Source organism: Numida meleagris, chromosome 8 (genome assembly GCF_002078875.1).
Source record: "Numida meleagris isolate 19003 breed g44 Domestic line chromosome 8, NumMel1.0, whole genome shotgun sequence".
NCBI classification, from domain to species: domain Eukaryota; kingdom Metazoa; phylum Chordata; class Aves; order Galliformes; family Numididae; genus Numida; species Numida meleagris.
Window position 1 is genome coordinate 13372875 of NC_034416.1, and position 26406 is coordinate 13399280.

Below are 26406 nucleotides of genomic sequence, written 5' to 3' on the forward strand. Positions count from 1 at the left end.
ATTTGAGGTTTTGTACATGGAGGTGTGTGGAAGAAGGTGTAAGGGGGGTTCATGGAGGGGTTTCATGCTCAGGGGGTGTGTTGGAAGGGTTGTGCTCAGGGAATGCTGTAGAGGGATGCTGGGCTTTGTGTACAAGAGATGGTGCAGGAGGATTCCTGCACAGTGTTGTGTAAGGAAGGAGTCTGGGGGGAGGGAGGGGAGTTCATGTGCTGTGTATGAGTAGGGTTCATGTGGGGTATGTATAGAAGGTAGGTATATTGAAATGCCCAAATGGGGTATGCGTGTGCAAGGGAGCGTGTTTGGGGAGTGTTTCTATAGAGACTGTGTGTGGTGGGGACTGATGTGGGCCAGGCTGCTGTGGTAGGCTTGTGGGGAAGTGTGGGAAGGCATCTCGTGCATGGAAAAAGGTCAGAGTGTACAAGAGACGCTCAGTGCAGGTCTGAGTGTGTCTCTGTTTCTAGAGGAGCTGGCAGTGTGCCTGTTCCTTTGAACATCACCTGGGCTGTGGGATGAAGGAGTTACCATGGAGTTCAGCCTCTGCAGTGGTGGGCTGCTGCTGTGGGTGCTGCCAGGAGGATGCCCAGGGCAAAAATCACTGCACGGTCAGTCCTGCATCCTTGCCCGAGGCATGGCCACAGGTGAGCTCTGCTGGTGGCACAGCTTGAGCAGGGTACATGGAGAACACCTACAGTTATTCTGCTTTTCTCTTCCCAGATCAATTCAGACACTCCATCCTTTGTTTGGGCCTGGAATACCCTGATTATCCTGTTACGGGAGGAGAGGTGCTTTCCCCTCTTCTTTGTTTTCTTCCAAGTAGATGATCTGAGAGATGTGGTGACTTCAGAAGAACCACGAGGCTTCTTCTTTAATAAGACAGTAATGTTAGCCCCTGAACTGCTGGGGCAACCTTAGTAGTGAATCATCGTGTGACCTTGACTTTAGCTTCTTTTCCTTATCTGTCAAGTGGGATACTCATTTCCCCAAAATAGTTTGTGGGGAAAAGCACACAATGGAAAAATATCATTTTTCATATAAGAGTTTTACTGGGAACAAGTTAATGCCTTTCGGAGAGATGATGCAATCCTAGTGGAGTTATTCTCAGCTGAGTTACAATACAGCTGTCAAATGGGGGTGTGGCCTCTCTTAATTTTAGAGATTCTGCCATCTTTTTCTCATCTCTTAATATGGCCACAACCTATATTGTCTATATTGGCTCTTCCTGTCCTAGGTTTCATGCATATCTTCAGAAATATCTCCACAGGAGAAAATGTGATTTTTATACTCTTCCTGTTTTTTTTGTCAGAAGTTAACAAGCCTTTCATAATTATACCTGTTTTACAATGAAATTTGTGCTTCAGATAACAAAGTGCCTAGTTCTTCAGAAGGTATTATTTTACTGCTTGGGGTATGGGCAGGAGATGCTGACATTTGGCTTCTGGCTTTGTTCTACCAAAACAGTGTCTGGAAACAGCACTGAAGATGTGACACTGAAACAAAAATTGGATTGTCTGTGTTGCCGCATCCCCAGCAGAGCATCAGCTAGAAAAATACAATCTGAGCAGGATGAGAAAAAAGTAATCTAGTGTCTCAAAATGCAAAAGTAGATCTATATGCTGTTATTGACAGTTTAGTGATAATATTCCCATAGTGCTAGTTTAGAAAGGCAGTCTTGGAGAGACATTAATGCCATGGTTGCAAACAACCCTGTGGTAAACTATGCTACTGGTGTGTTTGTGTAACTGTGTACTAGGTAGACATGAAAGAAATGGAACTTCAGCGTATTTGCATTGCGGCATGCAAAACAGAACAGACACTTGACAGTATGTTTGCCATATAAATTCTCTTTCTGGTTAGAGACAGAGAGCAACTAAAGCAGTTTTAGTTGCTATAATGTACCTAATTTATTATTGTAATTTCCATTAAATAAGTAGAACCTAGGAAAGGAAGTTACCGGATGGGCAAACTTCAGTTTATTTTTCAGAAGCTTGTAAGTTACTAATAGTCTTTCACACCACATTCTAGGTACTTGATTACTTCTGCATGATTAAAAATGTGTTTATATGGTATAGTCTGGATGTACTTCTATAGGGTAGAGAATGATACTGCATAATACCAATAACCTTGAGACAGCAGATATTTCACATGAACAGAAATACTTGGTGACCTACTGACTAATGGTTCTTGGAAGTAACCCTTTTGATCTCTATCGCCAGGTTTGGTAGACTGTCCTTCCCTGGTGTTAGGGGCCATTCTCCTAAGGTTCTAGATGAATGTTTTTCTTTCTAGTGTGTCTAAGATGGAACAAGTGAAGTCTCTTCTACTGTTCCGGTCACATCTCTTATCTATCAGTTGGGATGTGCCTCCTGGTCCTTTCCTGCACTGAACCTGTCATTGTCAGCTTGTTCCGTAGTGCCTCCTGTGTCAGAGTTGTCTATGTTCATGTCTCCCAATGACTTTCAAAATCTACTTCTCTGTTCATTCTTTTCTCTCTTGCTGTCACTAATAAAGACCATCTTCAATCACTACATTCATTGCCTTAATCTTGACTCCTTGTTTTCATTATCAATTTTAATGTATCTGTAAATATGAAGAAGTACATGCTACCGTTGTTTAGAACTGTGTTCTTCCTTTATCTAGATGTTGATTTAATACAGTAGAGCATCCTATTCACTGTTCACCTCATGACTATACGTAAATTGCTGACAGTATCCTCTAGTTGCGTGCTCTCTCAACTGAGTCAGGAGTGAATATTTTGCCCAAGAGCTTCTATCTACCGCGGTTGTTCTAGTCAATAAAAGAGTTTTGGAAAGGAGCATGAGGTGAACTTTACTCCTTTCATTTTATGAGTTATAGTGACTGAGGCTTAGGAAACTCCCTGCTTGGAGAAGTTATAGTCTGAATATGTCAAGGTGCAGGAAGGTGATGTTACCATTGAAGAGCTGAGATGGAAGAAGGCAGCCTAGTTTGTTTGTCCTAATTCCAAGAGACAGAAGAATATGAAAGTCAGGGTTTGAGCTTTCTTGTTCAAGTTCATTCCCTTCCTCAGTCTTTTTCAGGGCCTGGTCAGGGGTCTGGAGGTACATACTTCTATTCGGTATTTTATTGTAAAGTGGACTTTGGTCCTATTTCTAGAGTATGATTTCTTGTGAACAGATGGTTCATTGTAGCATATGGTGAGGGTCAGAAATAAATACGAAATAAGTCTGTACTGAATACAAATACAGTATAGCCGAGACATGGTAGATAAAGCTAAAAATGCAAACTATGGATTAAAATTAATATTTGAGAGACAATATGTCTCTCAAGCAGCAGAGCTTCTCCATTGTGAGCTCCTGGTGTGCCCGGGCCATTACGGAAGGGTAGAGGGCCCATCGTATAGTGAATTTGTACTCTTGTCCTTTGCTGGGCTGTTCAGTTCTGAAATTAGTTCTTGCCTCAGTTTAAACATTGGAAAAATCTGAATAGAATCATGTTTTGCTCAGGGGGTTTCATCGCAAATGTTCTTGGGTTATGTAAGATATTTGAGGAAGTGTTTCCAAGCTTTTATATCTTGTCAGGCCCTGGGGAGCCTTTTCCAAAACCTTGTCCAGGAATGTTTAAAGTAGACACAGGAGACGCTCCACCTTGGAGCTGTACAGAGCCTGGTGGGTGTTGGGACTGAGGGCTTGGTAGGAAGTGCATTGAAGTCTCCACCCAGTGTATGCATCTTCCAATTTATCTGGAAAGCTGAAGCTCCTGTAGTCCAATGTTGAAACCTTGGTAACTTGACATTGTTTTCTGTGACTGTTATCCCGAGAGCTTGGTTAATTATATCCTGTATAACAAAACGTATTATTGTGGCTCTGTTTTATTTCCTTACTCATCTAAGCTGTCACACTAGGACTAGTGTGTTCCCTGCAGATAGCCTGGCATGGTGAATTCTTTATCATGTAGTTGTGAAGGCAACTTGGCAATCACGCATTTCTTTTTTTTTTTTCCCCAGCCAAGGGAAGCTCTTCCACAGTTCATTTTGCCATGGTGAAGTAGGTCTTGAGGCAGAAGAAGATCATTTTCAATGCATAAAGTAGCAGGAAGTTCATGCATTTGAATTCAAGGGCCTACTTTAACACAATATATAATGAACTCTGCAAGGAGTTAAGTCCACTTAATTTCTACTGAAGTCACAGTAAATCCCATGAAACATGAAAGCTGAGCACAGTAGCAAAGTCTCAACTTTGAGGCAGTAGAGCTAATAACCAAAATAATTGACTGCAGCCTACAGAGACAGTTTTTGGAATAACTGCTAGCAGTTAGACTTTCAAAATGGCCTCAGTCCAGCTTTTCCAATTTTTCTTAACTTCTGCACAGAATTCATTTTACTTGAAAACTTGCTGGTGCATGCAAAACTTGCTGGTGCGTGCTGAGAAAGGGTAACTTTTTTTTTTCCAAAAGCACAGCCTGTCATTTTTAGTATTGTCAAAAGAAGCTGCTGTAAGAGGGTTGAAGGCTTAGCACTCATCTTGAGCTTAGAATCTCTCTAAGAAACCTTCTCTAAAGCAAACCTTATCTTTGCTGAGATCATCCCTTCTTTAGGAGCTGAATAATCGCCTTGTGCTTCTGTCAAATTAGTAGCACAGTGATGTGTAATGCATGTGTAGCCAATACAGTTATGTGATACAAACTATGACTTCAGGTGGCAAATATGCTGATTATGACTTATGGTCAAAGCTCTACAGTCAGTCCATCTATTGCTAACGGTAGGATAGAAGGAATAAAAAAATGCCCTATCTGGTTTGATGGCACAATAGGAAACAGTAACACCTCTGGAGCACACTGCCATGATGCCAAGTGCACAACATCGTGCAGGGCTTTGGCTTTGCAACGCAGAAAGGGTGTCTTGCACTGACTTAGCACTGTACTAGAAAAATGCTGTTCTTAGCACCACTGCTCTCATGCCTGTAGTGCTGTATTCAGCAGCAGTTTGGATGTTGCCAGGGATGATGCTTCTCATTTTTACCAAAGCCTCCACCCCCATGTGAAGTTCTCTTTGGGGCTGCCATTTGGGGTTTTGTTTGGAAGCAGTGAAATGGCTGTTCATTGTACTTTCTCATGGCTCCAGCTGTGTTTCTGCACATCCACACAGCTGCTTGTTGTCTGAAGATACATTCCTGAAAATATTTGTGCACAGGTTATATGTTCAGGGCTGGGGAGTAGTGTGCTTCTTAGAGTTGTTTCTTTTGCCCTTGTCTGAATCTTGTATCTGCTTCCTCCCCTTTCTTTGTTATGCTGCACAGTTCTACAACCATACTGTGCTTATCAGTTATATTCCTGGCACAACTGCACACCTTGAATTCTCATTATAGTCTCATCTATAGATTGATGTTGCAGAGAAACCACTCCTCTCTGCTAGAAATATTCCTCCATAAGATTTCTCTCCATAGTGAACCTTTGGCCGCAATACACATATTTGATACTGGGAAGTTCACGTGACTTCATACCATTCTTGCTTGATTATACTACTACCTTATCATAAAATTTGGGTAAAACTTGGCTGCAGAAAGTGAAACAGTGAATGTTCCTGGCTGGCAAATGGTAAAAGTGATGTGCCTTACTGAGGAACTTCATTGATATGGTTACGATTTAACAGCCATAAACTGAGTTTGGAAAGACATAAATTTTAGTTAATTTAAAATGAAATTAACACTTCAGGTTACATCTGTTGGTCAAGGAAGATGGAAATGCCTCTTCCTGGGAGCTATACTGCTGTAACCGTAGAAATGATGCTGGGAAGAACCACTATTCTGAAAGGCAGAGCAGTGCCATTCTAAGCAAATTTCTGGCCAGTTTTAGAATTCAATAAAATATCTGCTAGGGATCAGGTTAAATGAAACAAAGTGAGAAAGGAAAGATGACGTTTTCCACTTGTTATTGTGAGCATAATCTGAAAGTGTTATCTTCAAGTACCTAATACCACATTTGTGAAAGCAAAGCGTAGGTGTATTGCATTATGCCATTATTGCCTTTGGTGTCTGCTGTTCTAAGTTCACTAGACAACTACACAGTGCAGTGAAGAATTTCAAAGGATTCGCCTAGAATTAAGAATAATAGTACTCTCAAACAGACCAATAATCTCTTCCACTCACTTTAAAATGTGGAACTTATTTATGGAAAATACACAAAGGTTTCATGTTTTTATAGAACACAACGTTTGTCTATACATTAGTTAGTTGTGGTCTCCCAAAGCACTATGTAAACACAGGTTATAATCAAGACTGACACCCCTTCAGTAGCAGATTGCTACTATTTTTCAGGTAGGAAAGTAGAGACACAGGTCACAGCCTTTCACAGGGAGGCAGAGGTGAGAATAGGATTCAAATCACTTATTCCTCGTATTGCGTTTAAGTGCCAAAACCCCTTTTCTCAAAGCATGGTGTTACTGTTCTGTTCAGCACGCTCTCAAAGGTTCTGCTGCCCAGGAATGATCAGCTTGAGGAGGCTCAGGTTCTTAGGAGGGCTAATTCCCCAGTTTGAGCATCTCAAACTCATTGTTGTGCTTTGTACTCAGTTATGAAAGTGGAGAAAAGCATGGGCCTCCTCTGCACCAGATGTTGCTTGGCTGAAGCAGATAAATGAACAGCAGCTTATTGCTTATTAATCGGAAAGATTTAACGAATACAGTGTTTCTGGAAAACAATCAATAACTCCAGTAGGGGTTCTTCGTAATGTATGGAAGTCTGTGGGATATTTTTGCATCTATTGAGTCTAATTCAAGAAATGTGAGGCACTAAGGAGCTTCAGCTATGGGTACTACATGGATGGTTTATCAAGGAGCTCTGCTGATAGCATGCATACTCCAACTATAGATAGTTTGTTCACACCACCAGAGCCTCCTGCTGGGGTTATGTTAGTCTGGAGTACGCTAGTTGATAAATAGTATTCATCTTGAGACCTGTTAGACTTTTGCCTTCTATATTTCTGTTATTACTTCAGAAGGGACAACAATACCTGCTTCTTGGTGGTAAATGATTTTGATTGCTCTGCAGTTCAGGAGACAAAAGCTGCTGGCGGGGGCGTAACTGCCGAGAGCACGCACTGCTTTCTGGCAAGTGAAATACAAAGTCAGGGCAAAAAGAAATTCAAATAATTGAACAACCAAACATTCTGCATTTTTTCAATGGCTTCTTGTGAATTCAAACACCAACAGCAGTAAGGACATAAACAGTACACACTCCTTCGTTTTAAGCCTTTAATAAGGCCTCTGTATTATTTATGTGTTAATGGTCTCTCCATATGTTCTGTGAGGGAATCATCTCAGCACCTTCACCAAAAAATGGCATTTAGTCATCAGAAGGATAACTACGTGAGCATTGTTTACGAGGTATGTGTTTCATGCTTGGATCATAAAATTTTCTGTGGAAATCAGTCGGCCCTTTGGAAATCCGTATTTCCACCTTTGCCAAGTAGATGTCAAATCCTGTCCTGAAAGATTCCATATTGAAAAGCCAAATTCAGATGCTGGGCAGGCTTTTCAAAGATATCCAAGCCATAGAGTTTGCAGGATAAGGAAATGCAACCGCTCTGTGTCTATGAAGAAGGATTTTTTTTCTTATTCAAAATAGCCTTGAAATCAAAATATAGATATAACTATCACAATACTTAAAGAACTGTAAAATCAGTCCAACAAAGCACCAAAGGAAACTTCCTAAGATCCTGCAGATACCCATTTTATATCTTCAGTTCCTATTAAAATTTTATCTAATGGTGAGACAAAGGACAAAGGCTTTTTCCTCTAGCAATGACTGATTTTTTTTTTTTTTCACTGCATCCTTAAATGCTCAGCAGCCTGAGTCATTTCAGACTAGACAGCTACATTCCCTTAGGGAGATTGTTTTACCGTCTCATTCTAGTAATAAATCCTCTAGGATCCATCAGGCTTGCAGGCCCCAAAGAAGCTCCTACAAATCCTTCTTTAAGGTGATTTTAAAACCTTAGGTAGATAGAATCCTGTAAATTACAGATGAAGATTGGAACTAATTTTGGATGGGATAGGGTAGGGCTTTGTTTCTTTTTTTTTCCAATGAGTTACTAATAGGACTGTGTAACAGTTCACCTTTCTCTACTAAGTCTAAATTTGGATTTAATATATTTTTGGTTGGTACCAGCCATTTTAAAGCAAACAGTGGTATTTGGTGTAGTGTTCTATCTCAGCTACCGTTAGGTCTGACTTCTAATAAATCACTGACAATAAATGAAGTGTATTTGTTATGCCTGCTAGATTTATCAAAGCTGCTTTTTGACAGAGATTGCTCAGTACTGGATTTTCATAATTCTTCAGCCTTTGACAAAACAGGTACCTTGTGGATGGATGTTGATATCCTCTTGGGAAGGGATGATAGGCTGAAGTAGTAACTAGGTCTGTAAAGATAGAGAAGAAGCTCACAGATCTGCAAAATAATTTGGATGATTAAATGAATTAGATGTTTATGAGCTTTTAGACAGCTTAGTTGCATCTTCAGGTAACTAATACCTTTACAAATCTCAATCTTATTTAATCCCAGGTTTATGTGACCGAGTGACAGCGTGTGTTTGCTGATGCAAGTTGTCTGACTTGCTTACGTTGGGGAAATGCTAAGCTATATTTTAAATAAACATAAATATGAAATACAAAATTCATACAATGTTTTAATAATAAGATGTCATTGAAGTTCTAATGAAAACTGTGACTAACGTTTTGCATAGTTAATGGGAAAAAAATGTGCATTGTCTGTTTCTCAGCAGTCTTACTGTAAGAACTGTATTATGCTGGTGTTCATTTCTTTTGAAAGGGGAGAGTTACGTATGCTCATCTGACAACTTCTTCAAGAAGGTGGAATACACGAAGAATGTCAATCCCAACTGGTCTGTCAATGTGAAGACATCTGCCAACCAGAAAGCACCTCAGTCTCTGGCCAGCAGCAACAGCGCCCAGGCAAAGGAGAACAAAGATTTTGTGCGTCCCAAGCTGGTAACCATCATCCGTAGCGGGGTGAAGCCCCGGAAGGCAGTTCGTGTGCTCTTGAACAAGAAGACGGCCCATTCGTTTGAGCAAGTTCTCACTGATATCACTGAAGCTATAAAGCTGGAGACGGGAGTGGTCAAAAAGCTGTATACCCTGGATGGAAAACAGGTAGGAGATTTCACAGATGTTGGCTTTTTCTTTTGCTCTTATCTTGATGCTTTGCTGACTCAGAATGATTTTTGAAGCCTAAAATTAACCTAAGATGATCACTGCCATCTGTTCTCTTAGAAGTCAGACTTCCCATGCCAGTGGTTGTTACTAAATTTTCACTGATATTAATATCAAGTGAAGAATGCAGCCAACCGTCTGAGTGAAACAGATGCTCCATCCTGCACGACAACGTGCAGTGTGTGTCTTCCGGACTAGCGAAATAAATAATATGGGGTGTTCAGCTTACAGCCACCATCTGATTTGGCTCTGAAGTAATTACAAGAGCTCTCAGGCTTTGGGTTCACCACGTGAAAATGTGTTGCTTGACTTGCCTTGCCCTCCGCTGTGGCCTTGCTAAGATAAAGCAGTTGATCCATGCATGCTCTTTTGGCTAGCTCAATAATTAGGAGGAAAAGTATGGAACTGTGTTCATTTTCTTGACTAAATACATCAACTGATAACACACAGTATGGGTCTTGGGTCAAAATTATTTAGAGGGTCATCATAATGTGCTTCGTGTCTACGTTTTCCTGGAACTGAAATAAACATCTGTCTCTTGTTAGCAGCTACACAGCAATAAGGCATTTCATATTACCATATCTATGAAAACCCTTAAAAGAATGTGGAGGATAGCTTTGGGGACTGGGAAGAACTAGATTCTTCTTGAGGGAAAATTCTGATCTTGATTTAATAGTTGTGAGTCTGCTGCAATTAAGGGATAATCTTATTTTTATATCTGTTTTTCTTACTCCAGCTCTTTTGTTAAAGTTGGACACTGGCTACTCTAGAGTCTGCTACTATTGCTTTAAATTAACTTTCCCCTATCTTTGGAGAAAATTATTCACATACCTTGCCAGCTATTCAAATACCTTGCCAACACTAAGTAGTGTCTCAACCAACATGCAGCCTTTACAAATGGAAACGTTCATCCTTCCAGCACCCAACATCAGTTCATAAAGTCCAGATACAGTATCTGTGAGCTGAATGTAGCTCTTGCTTTGTCCCAGCCTGTACATCTCTTACTATCTTTGTCTGCATCCTGTACATCAGTTAGTGGCTGTTTATAGTTTCAAACATCCAAACATCTCAACTGCCCATCAAAGGTTTTCTTTCCACTTGCCTCAGCCCAGCACTTGTTCACTGTAGGTCATACAGCTTATACGACATATATGGGTGGGCAACTTTCCAGCTAAGCTGACTGTACAGTAACATGTTGTATTGACGCAGGATGTGATGTACTGGGAACACTGGAAGTGGCTGTGGAGAGAGGGAGAAGAGGGACAAATGATTCTTTCTCACTGAGGGAAATCGTATGTGGGCACAGGATCACACATCTTGAATCGCAGCAGCTTTAAAAAAGGCTAAATGGATGAGTCTGGCCCAAAAGCAGTCGCCTCCTCGTGCTGTCTTGTACTCACAGATGTGAGGATCAGCATCTTAGTCTGGATGAGTAGATTGCCTTATTCATTGAGAATAGCTGGCAGTTAGGAGATTAAATGCTGCTCTTGATGAAGCATGGAAATTTTTGGAGGATGCTCCATTTATATTGGCAAACCATCCCCTTCTCTGACTTTAAACTATTTGCAGGAGTAAACAGTGTTTTCCCCTCCACCTCTAACTGATAAGCAAGGCTGAATCAGCCCGTCAACAGGACTGTATTTATGGGCTGTTGGCTGTACCAACGTGGGAAATTCTGTTAATTCTTAAGCAGAAATTTGGGAAATGCTGCTGAGTAGTGCTGCTGTGGGTCAGAGTGCAGTCTGGTGCTGGAGTGGCTGCATTTCATAGGGACATGGCTGAGCATGGGGCGCAAAGATCTACGTAATTTAGCAAGTCCTACTGCAAGTGCATAGCAGCCACAAGATGTGACTCTTCTTGAATTCCAAAATAGAAGGCAACCTTGCTTTCCTCATGTCAGCCTCAGAGATCCACGTGGTGAGTGGTGCCTAAATTTGGTACTTCATTCATTGGGGCAACCTGAAAATTTTATCATCATGTTTTGCCACAGAAATCTGATTTCAGTAAAGTCTAATTGAAGATACCACATTTAACTTGTTTTACTAGCTTTATAATTCACCATTTTATGAAATGTGAAATGTGATATTACATTACGTGTTAGGTACCACCAGCAGTTTTACTGCATGCAAATGTACAATTTGTATTGCAGTTAATGAGAGCAATGAGATTTTGTAATTTGACAGTAATGCAATGTTTGATATTTGTGGCATCAATTACTGTTGGAGGTCCCTGATGAGCAAATCTGGTTTACCAGTGCTTTGTTCTTATTGGGAAGTTTTCTTCAATGCTTGTATTTTAATCTAAGCTTATTTGAAATCTCCCACCTATGTGTGCTCTCAGTGTTACAAGCTAAAGCCAGAAGCTTCTGCTTTGAGCACAGTGTTTGCTGTTAGGGTTTCCATGACATACTGCTCCATATAGTCTGACCTTCTGATGTGATATTAAAGGTTTTTGCATGTCTGATTCTGACATGAGAAAAAAGATTCTTGAATGCCTAATTCTCATGAATAGTGCTTTATTTTCAGGAGACAATATTCATACAAAAATGCAAGCTGCTCAAAGCTGAAATACTGACAAGAATCCTGACAGTCCGTCTCTTTGAGTGTCATCAGAGGCACATTAGACCCTCTGCTGTGAAATGATAAAATTTACAAAAGGAACGTACAAAGGAAAATCATCTTTCCCCACTCCATGAACTGTAACTTAATGAGGAGAGATGATTATTTTATTTATAGGCATTTCCATGGTGCTCATCAGTAGAGTAATCAAGATGCTTTAGAAGTACAGACAGTAGTGGCAATGATAGAGTGGTGTGTAAATAATCATATTTCTATGCACTGCAGACCTGCATTTGGAATGAGAAAGCAGTTAATTGAGAGCTGGATGGGGTGAAGTACATTTGAATAAATGTAGCACTTAAAACAACAGTGGGATTGGAATTTTTTAGGAAGTTTGTTTCTTGTTATATCTCAGATTGCTGCTCTTTTGAATACTACTACCATTTTGAAATTGCAAAATTAGCATCTTGTGTTTAAATAGCTTACTCTTCTTGCTCTTGCATATATTTTTAGTGCTTTGTGCCTAGTCTATCTGCTCCTTCTCTCCTTGGAGTATATCACCAGCTTTTGACAAAAGCCCTAGAACTCAAAAGGAGCTTCAGACTGTTGACCAAAGAAGAGTCCTGACAGAATCACAATACAGATTTATCTTTTCAACTGTCACAGCCACACAGTATGTGGTATATGCCAAAGAACTCAGTGCATTAAACAAAAACTTTAAACAGTAGATCAAATTCAGCATTTTCTTTCATGACTACAGCTCCTATTGTGCTAAGATACATATAATATAATTTTTGTGTATGTATATATGGGTGTGTGTAGGACTGCATTTGGTCTGACCTGTGAGTCATGTCAGAAACCAGTTGTATTGGCAGATTCCTTCTCTTTTTTAAACTGTTACAGTTATATCGTGTCCCAAATAAGTCTGGATTCTTGGGAGCACGGACTCTTATAAACACACAATGACAATTTCTGCCTCATGTAGTTAAACTGAATTAGAAAACAGAATTTGACACTGTGGATGAAGTTGCATTCAAATATTTAGAATGCAGTAGCCTGAAGTAGGCCTTGCAAATGTTGTAAAATATGCCACCCCATTTATGCTTGAGATTCTTTCACTGTGCTGTACAATAAAAAGGTGTTCAGGAGAGAGGAAGCAATTTCATGACTGACAGCCCAGTGACCATCTTCTGCCTTCTGTGTCTTGCTTTGCAGGTGGTGTCTGTCAGCATTTATTCCTGCTTTAAGAAATTAACTGTGAAAAAGTTAACAAAAGATCCATACTGAACTTCTCCTTTCCTAAGCAGTCTTGCATTCCAAAATCTTAGTCATTCAGCAAACATACAAAGAGGTCTAGCAACAAAAATCAGTCTGTTTTTTTTAAATTTTTTTAACGTGATTGGATGAGTGTGCAACTCTAGAGGGACCAGAAATACATCAAGTAGGTTCAGTACTATCTTATCATTAAGATGCTTTTCAATGGTATGGAAGTCCTTCTGTTTTTTTCTTTAGCTGATGTATTGCCATGTCTTAATTAACTAAATACTCCATTCCATCAATTAGCATCACTGAATAAGCAGAAACAAAGGTACTGTTCAGGTGAGAGAGAGTTTGTAGGCTCCAGTTCCCCACAGATGTTCTGGTCAACAAGCAGGACAACTGAATGCCTTTTTTTGCCATAGCAACATACAGTGATCTTCTCTGGACTTTAAAATCTTCAAGCACAGGGAGAGGTCATGCATGTGCTATTTATTTGCTTTTATCTAGCCCAGACAAAATGCTTGTATTCTGTCTGAGTGTTAGCTGTCTCACCAAATGAAATTATATACATCTATATGTCAGGGTACTTGTGACTGTGCTCTCAAAATAATTTCTAGTCTTAATAAAATGATCCCTTCTGGCAATCTTTTCTTTGATAAGGATTTCTTGTGGCAGGTGATGAGTGGAGTTTATCTATCTGATTGCAAAGCTGATGCAAATGCACAGGAGACCAGCCCACCTTTCCTGTCCAGAGGAGAAATTGCCATTTCATTTTGGATGATTTGCATTGAGGAAGGGCAGCAGCCGCAAGGAGGAAGAAGCAGGATGACTAAGCTCACAATATGTTAAAAGTTGATACTTCCAGATAAGAGCTAACAAAAGTAGTTGGTAAAGCAGCTTCTGGTGCTGCACTACTAGTAAAAACGTACCCTGGATGCGTCTGTGCAAGCTGCACTGGAGAAACCAAGCAAACTTTAGAGTTGTTGCACTGATTTTAAGCTGGTATTTGGAAACAACTCAATAAAAATTTTACCACTTGAGTACCATTGCTAGCAATGGACCAAACCCTATTGCCAGGATAATGTAGCTCTATTGATTATATTAGTGAACTTTAATTAATGTGACACAGAATAAGGTTTGTACCAAAATATACAAATGCTTCCACATGCTGTGATTTGCAATTGATGCACAAGAAGGTGAATAAGCCAATGACTTATCTAGTAACGTCTGCATTGCTGAAAGATAAGGGGTAAAAATAAATAAAGAAATCCTCCTAGAGCTCTGGAGATAGTTAATTTGTGCCTTGAGGCATGAGGTTCAAGGCTACAAAGCAAACAAATTGGTTTGCATGTTGGAACATGCAAACATGTTGAGGTGTAGGCAAGTTGAAGAGTAGAAGGTGGAATACCTTGTCCTTAAAAGACTTTGTAACTGCCCATTTGGATACTGAAATCTCAGTTCAAGTAACCCCAGAACAAAGTAGTTTAATTCACTTGCGAAAAGCTGGGGAAGATCTACCCTCAAAATTAATGGGAGGGATGAGTAGGAGATGAGTGTATTTTTTTTATCCTGCATCCTGCAAAAGGCTCTGAAAAAGCTGGCACTAATGGGGAGAGGTGAGTCCTGTCTTCCCTCTCTGCTGCCTAAAGCCATAACAATGAGACTGTATCTGTTCTGCATCTTTTTCCCAGACCTTTTTAGTGCGTCTTGTTTGCTGCTGAGATTTGGCAGGCCTTTCATAAGCCTCCCATTTTGATCTCAAGAGGACAGGTCTGGCTCAGGACTAGCAGAGGAATAGCACAGGCAGACTCTTAGCCCATAGCCACCACCTCCTCCGGTAGGTCACTTCATTCTGGGATTCATTCTGTGCTTCATTTCTTCTCATTGCATTTGCAGACTGCTCCAAATCAGGTTGTTTGTGTGAGACGACTAGCAAATGCATGTCATGCAGGGAAGAGTAAGTAATAATGTATGGGCTGAAGAACTTCTGAACCCAAGCCACTTACGTGGCCAGACAAGGCAGCCTGGTTCCCTATCTTTAGGGAGCTCTTAGTCTAAGCTGAAAATTCAGCACTGCCTGATTCACGCAATGACTAGACGCTAATGCAGACAAAACCAATTTGGCCTCAGGTATCCCTTAAGGATTTTATTATATGCTAGAGTGAATAAGCCAGGCTTCCATGAATGCATATCTAAGTACTAATGATGAAATATTCAGAAGATTTTCTGAGATATTATTCAGAAAACTTATGCTTCTTAATTTCTGTTTACATTGGTCTATGGGCCGCAGAATCAGGGATAAAAGAGGCTGTCTAGGATACTAATGGCTTCCCCAGAGTGTGCCCATCAGACACTGTTGCTGAAACTGTACCTAGCTAGTGTCTTCAGTACTGTGCCAACTACAGACAGTAGTGACAAATGCTGTAAAGCTGTAGTACTGATGCTATGATAACTTCTGTCAACAAGCAAGCTGAGAATGGTGCCCTCCACCTCTTGTGAGCATAAGGAATGATTGATTTAAACGTATTTACTGAATACCTACAAAAGCTGTTATGTTGTAGCTCTTTATTTCTCATAGCTGATCAATTGATTTGCATTGTGGTCTATTTAAAAATAAATGACCGAAGAATGTCCAGCTTCAGGGATTTGGCTGATCATAGTGTCACAAGAATTTTGACAAATACCAGCTGACGTATATGGCCTTGGATCAGTCCTTGCCAGAGGTGGCTCTGGGAATAAACAGAACTTTGCTATAGACCTGCTGTCCATGGCTGGAGCTTTCTGAGGAAGCTGTTTCTGGAGCAGTGTTAAATTAAGTGTCAAATTAAGTATGTCTTTCCCCACTAAGGACAGACTGAAGTGCTGGAGTCTGTGGACAGACTCTAGTCAGTTTTCCAGTTTCACAGTTTTTTGTTTTCATTATCCTTCTCTGTTGTGTGCAATTTAATGGTGCGAGAAGGTGACTTGTTTTCTGAGAGGCTACCCTGTGTGCAGCCTCTGAGTCCTAATTCCTGTATTTTTTAAGGCAGAAGCAGTTTGATCTCAGCTGCTCAAGTCTTGATCACATCTGTTCTCATGTGAGCATTGGAGCTGATGTGGTTGCAATTGGTGTTGTCTCCAAAAAGCTCCCTAAGCCGTGTGCAGAGGCAGAGGGAGACAGTGAAGAAGCCTAACATCAGCTTGCAAGGCTTGGCTGATATTTTGCCATTGCTTTAGCTCAGCCTTCAGTTCTGGAAGCTGTTGTGCTTACACTTGCCATCCAGCAGGTCTCTGGCACTATTTGTTGGCATTTTGTTGTTCTGTAAACACTGGCTAAAGGTCTGATGCATCTATTGTCATCTTAAGGAAGTGAGAGTCAAAGTCCAGAAGCAGGCTGTAGTGCTACTTGCTGAAAATTGTTGGTCTTCTGGAAATACAAGCCTTGCTAGTAGACATGTATTGACCAAGATTCACATGAACATCTGCTACTTATATCACAGATGGCAGGCTGTCAAAATTATTGCAGGACACAGTCAGATCTGACCTGGTGACCTAGAAGTACATGGCCCCTATCACTGAATCCTGGTGCTATTCACACCCCAAAAGAGATGGATGTTAGGAATTCAGTCCTCACCAGCATCTTTATTTTGGCAGTTCTTTCTGTCATACAGAGTGACATGTTCCCTTTTCACTCTGAATCCCAGGAGAGAAGAGGATTATTCACTGTAGTGCCAGAGGGTTTATCTAGGAATAAATAGGCTGAAAATGAGCAAGGGAAAATTAGGCTGAATAAGAGGAGCTGAGACAGGCTGAAAAAGCCTTCTATTTTTTTTTCTCATCACTAATTATATTATCATATGAAACAGAAGTTTCTGGTTCCTTTTAGTTCTCAAGTAGAAATCCTAGCAATGTGAATGGGAATCCCACCTGCTCTGAGAGGGAGCAGGTATATAGAATATATTCTGAGCAAACATCTACCTCAGTGCTTGGAATTCAGTAGACGCCTTATTTTGATGACATAGTAGAAACACAAATTACATGTAGTTTTTTTCCCCTGGGGGGAATGTCTTGTTTCTTCTGGTAAGCCTGAGTCCTCAGTTCTTATGCTCTGAATGGCATCGTATTTGGTACGTTTGCTCATGTTTATCTACCTGCTCTAGTGCATCAAGCAAGAAAATACTCCCTTGACCTTACCCAACACGAGAGACTACAAGAAACTGATTGTGGATGGTCCTGTATTTCACATCCTGTTATAAGTTCCACCTCTTCTTGTCTGTCTGAATCCAGTGCTTCCCTTCCATGCCCTTCAGAGCTCTTCTTGGCCTTTGATCAAAAGGCTGTTTTCACTCGGTAGCGGAGAGCTATGGCAGCTCGTGCTTTTCTTTAGGAAGAGCTTGCACTAGATCTGGCTAGAAGGACACAGCCAAACAATTGAGGCTGGTAAAAAAGTGTGATAGTGCTATCATCCAGCACAACAGTATTTCCTTTCTTTCTTGTCCCTGAAACTGCACACAAAATGGAACCAGTGATTTTTATTTTCTGCATATGTGTGCATCTTGATGTAACTGAAATATTAGGAAATGAATCCATTTTGCAAAGAACCCATACGGAGCAGGAGAGGTTGTCCAAAGCCTTCCAGACATGTGTTTTATACATAATGCTGGTGTCATTCAAAGGTGTCTGTATGGGACAAGTGATAGCTTTACTTATGTGCAGAGGATAACAGCTTCCATCCATCCTCAGGTCTGCCAGGGGTGATGAAAGATATTGGCACAGAAATGTAATAAATGCATGTCTAAAGGAGTTTAGAAGAAAAACAGTTGGACCTGATCCACCCAGATTTTCAGAATTGGCTAAGGTAGGCCTGCATATGCAGGGAAGTGCAAAGGCAAGCCATGAAAGCTAAGGGCTATTCCAGCTTGTGCTCAGGGCTTCCCAGGCTACAGCAAATCGATTAGCACACAGAGCTGGAAGTGTAGGCTTGCTCCTGGAAATTTGCTTAGCTCTGAATTTAAACTGAATAGGGAAAAATGAGCAAGGCTAATAAACTGAGCATTTGCTGCTCCAATCCAAAAGATACACCCTCTCCCCTGTGAACATACAGTCACTCTTTTCTGAATTAAGACACAATTCTGGTTTTCTTGTTAACAGCAAAGAGGGTGTGTGCAAGTATATGCACGTATACTTATCTGTAAAAATAAATTTTAGTAAGTATTACAGAACACAGTTCTGCGGCTCAACTTGCTGTCCAGGTAACCTAAATTCTCCTCTTACAGTAAAGAAGATACTATTGTCCTCATGACAACATCATCCTTGAGTCATGTCAGTTATTGTTTTTTCTTCCTTTAATAAACTCAAGGATTTTTTACTGGAGTCTTTAACAGTACTTTGAAAGTATATTTGATTACTTCTACATTATGCTTTGAGATAAATGCAAATTTCACTGTCACTAACAGTTTCAAATTTATCCAGGTATTTTTAAATGTATAGAAAACTTTTGTGAGTTGGTTTACAATGCTTTTCTATTATTTTCAATCTTGAAAAATGGATTGAAAAATGCATAGGATTTTTCAGCTAGGAAGTTGTAGTCTGTTTTTCAGTAATTCTTTTCTTCCTCAAAGGGAGGAACTAGTTATGAAAAAAAAACTAGGGGGAAGATGAGACAATATGCATCATTCATTAAAAGGATTTTTTTCAGGGGATTTTGCTTCAGTCAGAAGTTATGTGAGAGGTCAATCATTCCAGTCCTCCAGGTCTGAGCCCTGTCATCTGAAGGACAATGAACACAACAAACACGATGCGCTTTATTGGCTCTGCTGGAGTAATTATGCAGCCAGTGAGCCTGCTGGGCAGCAGGGGAGAAGCAGGACCTTGAGCTCCTTCCCTGCTCTCTCCTGCCCTCACCATCTGCTCGGTGCTGTGTATCTGGTACTCGGTCCCCTACAGCTACCAGGGGCCACAGCTCTGCTTCTGCCACTGCCTAGTGTGGGCATCACTCCTGGTTGTGATGGAGCTCTTCAAGCCACCATGCAAAACCTCCAGCCATGCTAACCGATACTGGGATACTGAGATGAGTAGGCAGAATAATGGAAGATCATAAGTGCAAAATAGTGCACACTGCTATAAATTACTCTCATCCTTAGCTTTTAAATTAAATATATCTATTCAGCTGAGAGGATTGGTCTTTATGAGACAGGCTAGTACAGATGTCTTAGCACAGATTCAGAGCAAAATAACATGCTGGAACATATGGTATACATTCAAAATTTAGAAAGGAATAGTTTTAAGTGTTGCTGTATTCCTTTTACCCTTCCACTTCAACTCTCCACTTCATCTCTCCACATTCACAAGTGAGCCTTGGAAGATGGAAGTAAAGAATTTCTCCAGTGACTGTGCTGACCCGTAGCCCTCTGCAACACTCCCATCTTCACTACAAAGGATGAAATAGCTTATACGGATGCTTGGAAACTCATTTGCTAATGCATTATAGTTAGACCGGAATTTTGGTGAAAAGTGAAGTAAGTTACGAGTGGTCAAAATGTGTATACTGTGGAGAGTTCAGTGCTAAATCACCCAGGCTTACACTGCTCTCCATGGTTTCTACATTGTGGTATGGTTTTGTGCCTGTTACTGTGAAGCTGGGAGTTTGACTCTGGCCGGACTATCAGGATGACGTGGCACCCTGGAGGTTAATTTACTTTGGAGGTGGGAGTGTCTAGCTATGTAAAGAAGTTGAGAGATGCTTTAGGTGTAGGTCTACAGATGGGGAGTATTCTCATTTTCTGTAGACAGAGGTGACATCTGCATGATGAAACATTTGAAATGGTTTTGTAAAAACTGCATGGAGTGATTCTACACTTTACATTTGGGGCACAAAAATACAGTGCTTGTCAAAGTTTTGCTCTTAATGCGTTCTCGTCCATTCTTCAGTTGTAAGTTGTATAGCTATTAACTCAACCATTTCTTTGATATGCCCAATTTTCACACAGTCTTTATCTGCAAAATAGTATCATTGGAATGGAGAGAAATTATGCCCTTCATCCTGGTTCCCTACCTCATAGTATTTTAACAGTCTGAAGTATTTTAATAACAGAAGCAGAAGCAAAACCGCAATGCAGTAACTTCAACATTATAATTTTAAACCTAGAAGATGAATTATTTGGGAGACAAATGTATCAAGCTGAGAAGAAAAAATCTGTTTGAAACCTTAAACCTGAGCGGCCTTCCATCATGGAGCTCAGCTTTCTGGAAAGGCAGGGAGAGGACTAAACTTCTCTTCCTCAAATGTGCACATATCAGAAACCTTATCAACTGCTGGCAGACTGCAGGATTACATGTAAATTAAGTGTATCAAAGAGTCGGGATAGATAGCCAACGTTCAGAGCTAAGAATGCTATTCTTGCCAAGTTGAAAGCCCTTCATAATGGATTAGAAACAAGAACTTACATTTCTTAATACCAGCTAAAATTGGAGGCATCTTTTTGCTTCTAGTAAATTTTCATACCTTCAGAGTAAATGATACTGGGAATTTCTGTCATTTTAGACAACCCTAGTTGGAGGGTTGCAAAATGTGTCACACAAAATGAAAGCCATAAGGCTGCCTGAATTTTGTGTAAGAGTCTCAATAAAGACTGTTGGTGAACGTTATTTTTAGCTCTCTATAGCAACAGAGATCTTTACATCCTTGGCATTTCTTGCAGTTTTAAAATGGAGAGCAGTTTCTGAAATGTCTGCTTTTCCTTGAATTTTTATCCACCTCACAAGCATCTCCATAAAGGTTTTGCACTGCTGTTGGCATCAGGTAGTGATTTAGTGCCAAGCTGTGCAGAATTGCTCTGTCTTACATTGTTTCTGCAGAATGTTTTTTCTTCCAGAAAGCAGATGCTGGTAATAAACAATCCCATCTGATCCTGATGTTCATTATTTGGGTTGTTTCCAGTTGAATCTGTGAAGCATTCAGCTTAGTGTTAAATGGGCAGTAAACAATGAAAAATAAAGTTGAGTCCAAAAGTGGATACATGAAGAACTACTCTACAGATCTTGTAATATTTAATATTGGTGAAAACCAACTTTTTTTTTTAAATAAGCATAGCTCACCAAAGACTTTCTTACTTTCAGTAGTAAGGTAGTTGCTACAGGAAATATTTTAGGTGATAGGTGAGAGGCAGCGTGCTTCAGAAAGTCAAACAGTAAGTGTGGGCCTTGAGGCTCCTGGCATCACTCCTAGACTCAGCTGCAGGCTGTGGCTGGGGTTAAGGCAATTAATTTAGCAATTTCAGGTGGGTATGCTTTGCCTCATTTAAACTCATGGGGAGGCGGAAATGAGGCTGTAAGTTTTAAAAGTTTTCATATGTGTCCTAGCTGTTCTTCTAGTAAAAATAGAAGATGATTCACCTGTAAGTTTTGATTCATACTGTAGCAACCTGGGGGGGTGGGGGGGGGGGAATGATACAGGGGTTTCTCAGCTCCTTTCTTTTATTTTTCCTTAATCAAAAGACTTCCCAGATTGTATAAGAATATCCACTAGGTATTTCTAACAGTTACCATTACTATAGCAATCAGTAAAACATAGATCACAGTTTGAATTTTCATTTCTTGCTCTATTTTTTCTCCCATTTTATTCATTCCCTGCCTGCATGCATGGGGATTTGCCTGTTTGCTTTGCTTTCTTTGCCATATTGTTTCAATTATCAAACAATCTTTTTTCACTTCCACTTGACTTATATGTGGGTTTGACTTACAACTGGGACAATATAATCTTTTTGGCAGATGTTTTCTGGACCACCTTTGTGCTGGTTTTTGGGCCACCAGCTGAGACTGGTGAAGAATATTAAGTCTCAATAGCATTGTAACAGATTCGATCTATCTTCTTTTTGTTGCATCCAGATATCATGTATGGGATACCTGGGTTTCGTACTCCAAATTTCTGTCTTCTAACACAAAATAAGTGTCCGGGTTCTGCCCCTCAGCGGGTGAAACCCATTGACAGTGATCTCTTTTTTCATATCTTGTTCTGCGTTTAGGCCAGGAGACAAAGCAGAGATTGATTCAGTCCCAACCTTTATCCCCTTCACATGTGCTTCCTTTCCATAAGTCATGCTTTCACTTCTTTTTTGCAGTCTGGCAGCTGCAAGGGCTGGTTGCTTGGTGACGCGCTCAGCAGCACAAAGAGCTCTCAGCTGGGAGGCCAGGTCTGTTGGCCACAAACAGCTGGGGTAATTTTATTTGTCTTCCTCTTGTTCCTGTTAATTGCAGGGAGCTGAATCAAAGTCAACTTATAATATAAATGGGAGTACCAGTAGATGCTATTTATGGCTTCTTTAACATCCCCCTTTTTCTACCTGAGTCAGGAAAGTGGCAGTGTATACTAGTAGTGGTCTGTTATTACAGAAATGTAGAAATAAAGTCAAAAGGAATGATTTACATTTCTGGTTCAGGTGAGCTTTTACCAGACAGTATTTAAAACAAAATATCAGGTTGGGTATTGGATTTATGAATCATTCCTTAATTTGATGTGTGAGAGCCCATTCATTCTTTGTACAAATTGTACATTGTGTGGGTCACCTCCATGAAAGAGCTGTTAGTGACTTTCTTCTACCTCAGAGGGCTGTACTACCCCTCAGATTTCATGCAAGGTAAAAGACAAAACTCCAAGTGTTCAGTGTTGTGATTTAATGACCCAGGAAAAGCCCTCGGTATTATGAGCACTGGTTTCTCATTTCTCCTCCTACCTAGATGATGCCATCCTGAGTTATTTGATATTTTAGCTGTTTTATTGACATAATAAGATATACTATGGTCTCTTAAGAAATGTTGAGGCGATTGAAGGCTTTCTACTTAGGCCAGACTGGCTGGATGTAGATAAAATAAGGTACAGAAGGAAAGGTGACAAGGGGACTTCAGTGCTGCTCAGCTGGCGCTTCTGGGGTAGCAGGACCTCTCAGGCGTGGGTATTGGGTATAAGTGCTACCAAGAGCTGAGGCATCAGCTTAGATACATCAGAGCAGTTATGCATGTGAAGAGATTCCAGCAAGTCAGCTTGTGTGGAGGTGCGCTCCAGGGTTTGAGAAGCAGTATTTAGCACTTAGAGGGGAAAGGCAAGGAAACCCACATGGCTGAAGCTGGTCTCTTCTTACTTCTACTATTATAGTTAATAATGACCACTGAATATATTCCTAAATTACTGATTTTTTTTAGCTCCACTTTTGCAAGACTTTTTTGTTATTTTGAGTGTAAATCGTAATAAGTTGATTCCAATCAGTTGTTAATTTTATGCTTTGGGGTAATTTAATTATGCAAATGGCTATACAGTAGCTAAACAAGTAAACCCTAACACTGAATATTTACAGTTCACTGATTAAACTTACTAAAGTGAATAAAGAATTTACCATATACACTAAAGGATCTGCTGTTAAACTCCTAAGAGCAGAAAGCACTATAGGTTCATGCATTTTCTTCCCTGATCAAAAGCCCTGAAGTTGAAAGAAATAAAGCTACCTTTTGAGAGTTTGGGCTACTCTGTTCCTAGGGCTAAAGTCAGGGAAGATAGAGTGATATGAACTGAAGTGGGAGTGTACCTGCTTAACGCTGCTAAATCTGCCATACAGAACTGCTGAGGGAACAGCAAAGTTTTGTGAAATCTTCTGATCCAGTCAGGAAAATGTTTCAGTGCCTCCCATTCAGGGAGCTGTAAGTAGGTGTTAGAGCAGATACTCTGGGTTCGTTTAGACCTGCCTCTCCAAGCAGAACCATGCAAAAAGATAGAAGTGCATTATTTGTGAAGGAGGAGCTTTCCCCCTCCTCTGCAACATCAGCTATTAGCCCATCGCAGGGGCTGTACATCAGCCTGCATACACCAATGAACTGATCCTCTGTGTCAAATCCTTATGTAAATGCAACAGCCTAATCCCTCTGCCCTAACAGGAATTTCACACCTTAATCCTCACTATGAACAGGGGCAAGGGCATTTCTACTAGGCAGTTTGATGCACCTTATTTTGAGAAAAATCACTGCATATAAGTTTGGGGCAGTAGGGAAACTGTATTCTCCTATTTGTACAGAAGACTGAAGCATGTCATTCTAATAAAAGTAAAGAGATTATATTCCTAAATTGTCAATGGATTTCAGGGGATTTGCTACACCAAATGAGACCACTAGCTTGCCGTGTCCTTCATTTTGCCCCTGGCCCTGACTGTCTTTTTTTTGCTTTAGCTGGAAATGCTCCCTGGGTGATGTAGCTGAGTCTACAGGGACAGGAGGAAAGGGATTCTCTCAGGTTCAGCGATCCAGGTTATGCCTGGCACTGCTTATGGTGCGCTGCGCTTGCACTGCTCAAGTTGAAAGAAGTGTCAGTCAGTGCATGTGGTGTCATTCTGAATAAACCTATAGTTTACTTTATTACATAACCTCGGAGAAGTATTAAAAAGGCTGAAGTGTAGCACACAGTGGGGCTAGGTAGGGCCTTGAACCCATCTTTATGTAGATATGTGTTAATCTCTCGGGCATGAAGGCTTATTTCTTAACCAGGTGGGAAGACCAGCAGATGGGAAGACCAGCACTGTTCCCAAATTGACACCTCTGAAAAGAAGGATGCAACAGTGCGTTTCATATGGCAGCTGAGAAGTAATTGCTTTGCACACAGACAGCCCATTTCTCAGTCTCAGGACCGTGGTTGTGCCTTTTACATTCCTGGTTACATAGATAATTGTGGGTGCAAATCAGGCAACTGGATGTGCTGTTACTAAGCATCATATTAAGCGCAGTTCCCCCAGTCTGTTTGCTAGATGCCTTTTCTGCACGCACAGACAGGGTGGATCTTAATCAGCTGTGGATTAACCACTAACACAGAACACAATGTGTGCACAGCTTCACAAGCAACTGTGGTTTGCTGGCCATTTGGAAGAAATCTGTGTACATGTGTCCTGTGATTTCCACTACCAAAGGTTTTCCAAACTAGCTTTTTGTTTTAGTTTATCTCTCACTGCAGAAGCTTTTTATTCCTTGTCCCGCTCTCTTGTTGCAGCACTAGTCCTACTTGGCTGCTCTTTGTTTTCCCTGCTGTTATTAGACACTGCAGCTTAGACTTGCTTCTCACTGGTGCACGAATGAGGCTCTCCAACAGGCAGGCCTTTATATCTATTCTCTGTAGAGTTTGTTCTACTAGTGCCACCCTTTGAGCATTTGCATGCAAAATACCAGTGCACTGAGTCAAATCTGCCACTACACAAGAGTGCTTGAACGAACTAAGCCTTGATGTTTTCCCAGGCCAGCTGACCGTGGAAAGTTTTGTTCTTTGCATCTCTAAATACTTGTGTTGTTTTAAATGATGTTTGACTGTAGCTCATTTAAACATTTGTGGTTTTTCCTTTGGAATGATATCACTCTCTGAGCTAGATCCTGTGAAGCAAGGATTGGAAAATCCACTTTATGAAAAACTATAATTTTAGAGTCAGCAATGTCTCATATAGCAAGAAATGCAGTTTTGAGGATATCTGTTACCCCATTATTTAAATTCTTCTGGTGTTAAGAATAAACCCATGTGTAACAACAAAGGCTGTAGCATCCCCAACGGTTCTTTCTTTTTACTCATGTCTAGCATGGAGTTGAAGTGACCTGTGTGCATTCAGCCCCCCAAAAGGTCTGTCCCCTTGTGCAGCTGTCCCTGTCCTGGCTGAGTTTGGTTTGTGACACTGAGGAACCCCTGAGAAATCTAGAGGAAGCTGAGACAATTATCAAGTCTGAGTGTGGATCCCCTGCAAAATGCAGCGTTTCCTGGACATTTGTAATGGTTTTGATAATTGGATGTCATTTTTGCAGCCTGGCTACGGCAATTTTTATAGTTCCTGTTTTGATGACCTTTGCCAGCATTTTCTTGTACTCAAGAGTACCAAAGGTGCCAAAGCTGACTGCGCTTATGTCTTTAACAAATACCTCAGCCAAGAATTTAAAATAATTTATTATAGAAGTACAAGGAAGAAAAAATTATCTCATTGCTGCTCAGGCCAGAAATGACAAAACCCAGAATTTTCTTCCAGCCTCACTAGATCGTGTCTTGAACTGAACTTTAGCACCTGTGTCCAACCTGCCAGCACAAGGGAGGAGAGAAAACAGAGGAATGTTCACTCCCTCCAGGCCTTTTCAGCTCTGATTCCCCACTGAGCACTTCACAGATGTTCTCCTGCATTGCTTCGTGCTATCAATCTCAGCTATTTCTACTTGTTCTTACAAAAATACAGTGTATCCTGTTGATTGCAAAAAAGCGTATGACTATTGTCTTCCCTATGACATTGTACCATAGTAAAGATGGTATCTGCTAGAGAGGCAGTACTCTATAATGCCTTTATGCTTTGGGAGAGACTAAGCTCCGGGAAGATTTGCAAACGAAGACTGAGCACATCCCTATTG

At 40.6% G+C, this 26406-nt stretch overlaps 1 protein-coding gene across 6 annotated transcripts in view; it reads left to right on the forward strand.

Annotated features, from left to right (window-relative positions):
- The window catches only part of DCX (doublecortin), a 137601-nt gene that overhangs the window by 57205 nt on the left and 53990 nt on the right, over positions 1 to 26406 (forward strand). For 5 of the 6 annotated variants that reach the window (XM_021405947.1, XM_021405948.1, XM_021405949.1 and 2 more), the window contains one exon: positions 8805 to 9145. In XM_021405947.1, the coding sequence (XP_021261622.1) occupies positions 8805 to 9145 (341 nt within the window). Of the gene's footprint in view, positions 1 to 8804; positions 9146 to 13698; positions 14003 to 26406 lie in introns of those variants that run through there. The other variant, XM_021405952.1, reaches the window with a different exon arrangement.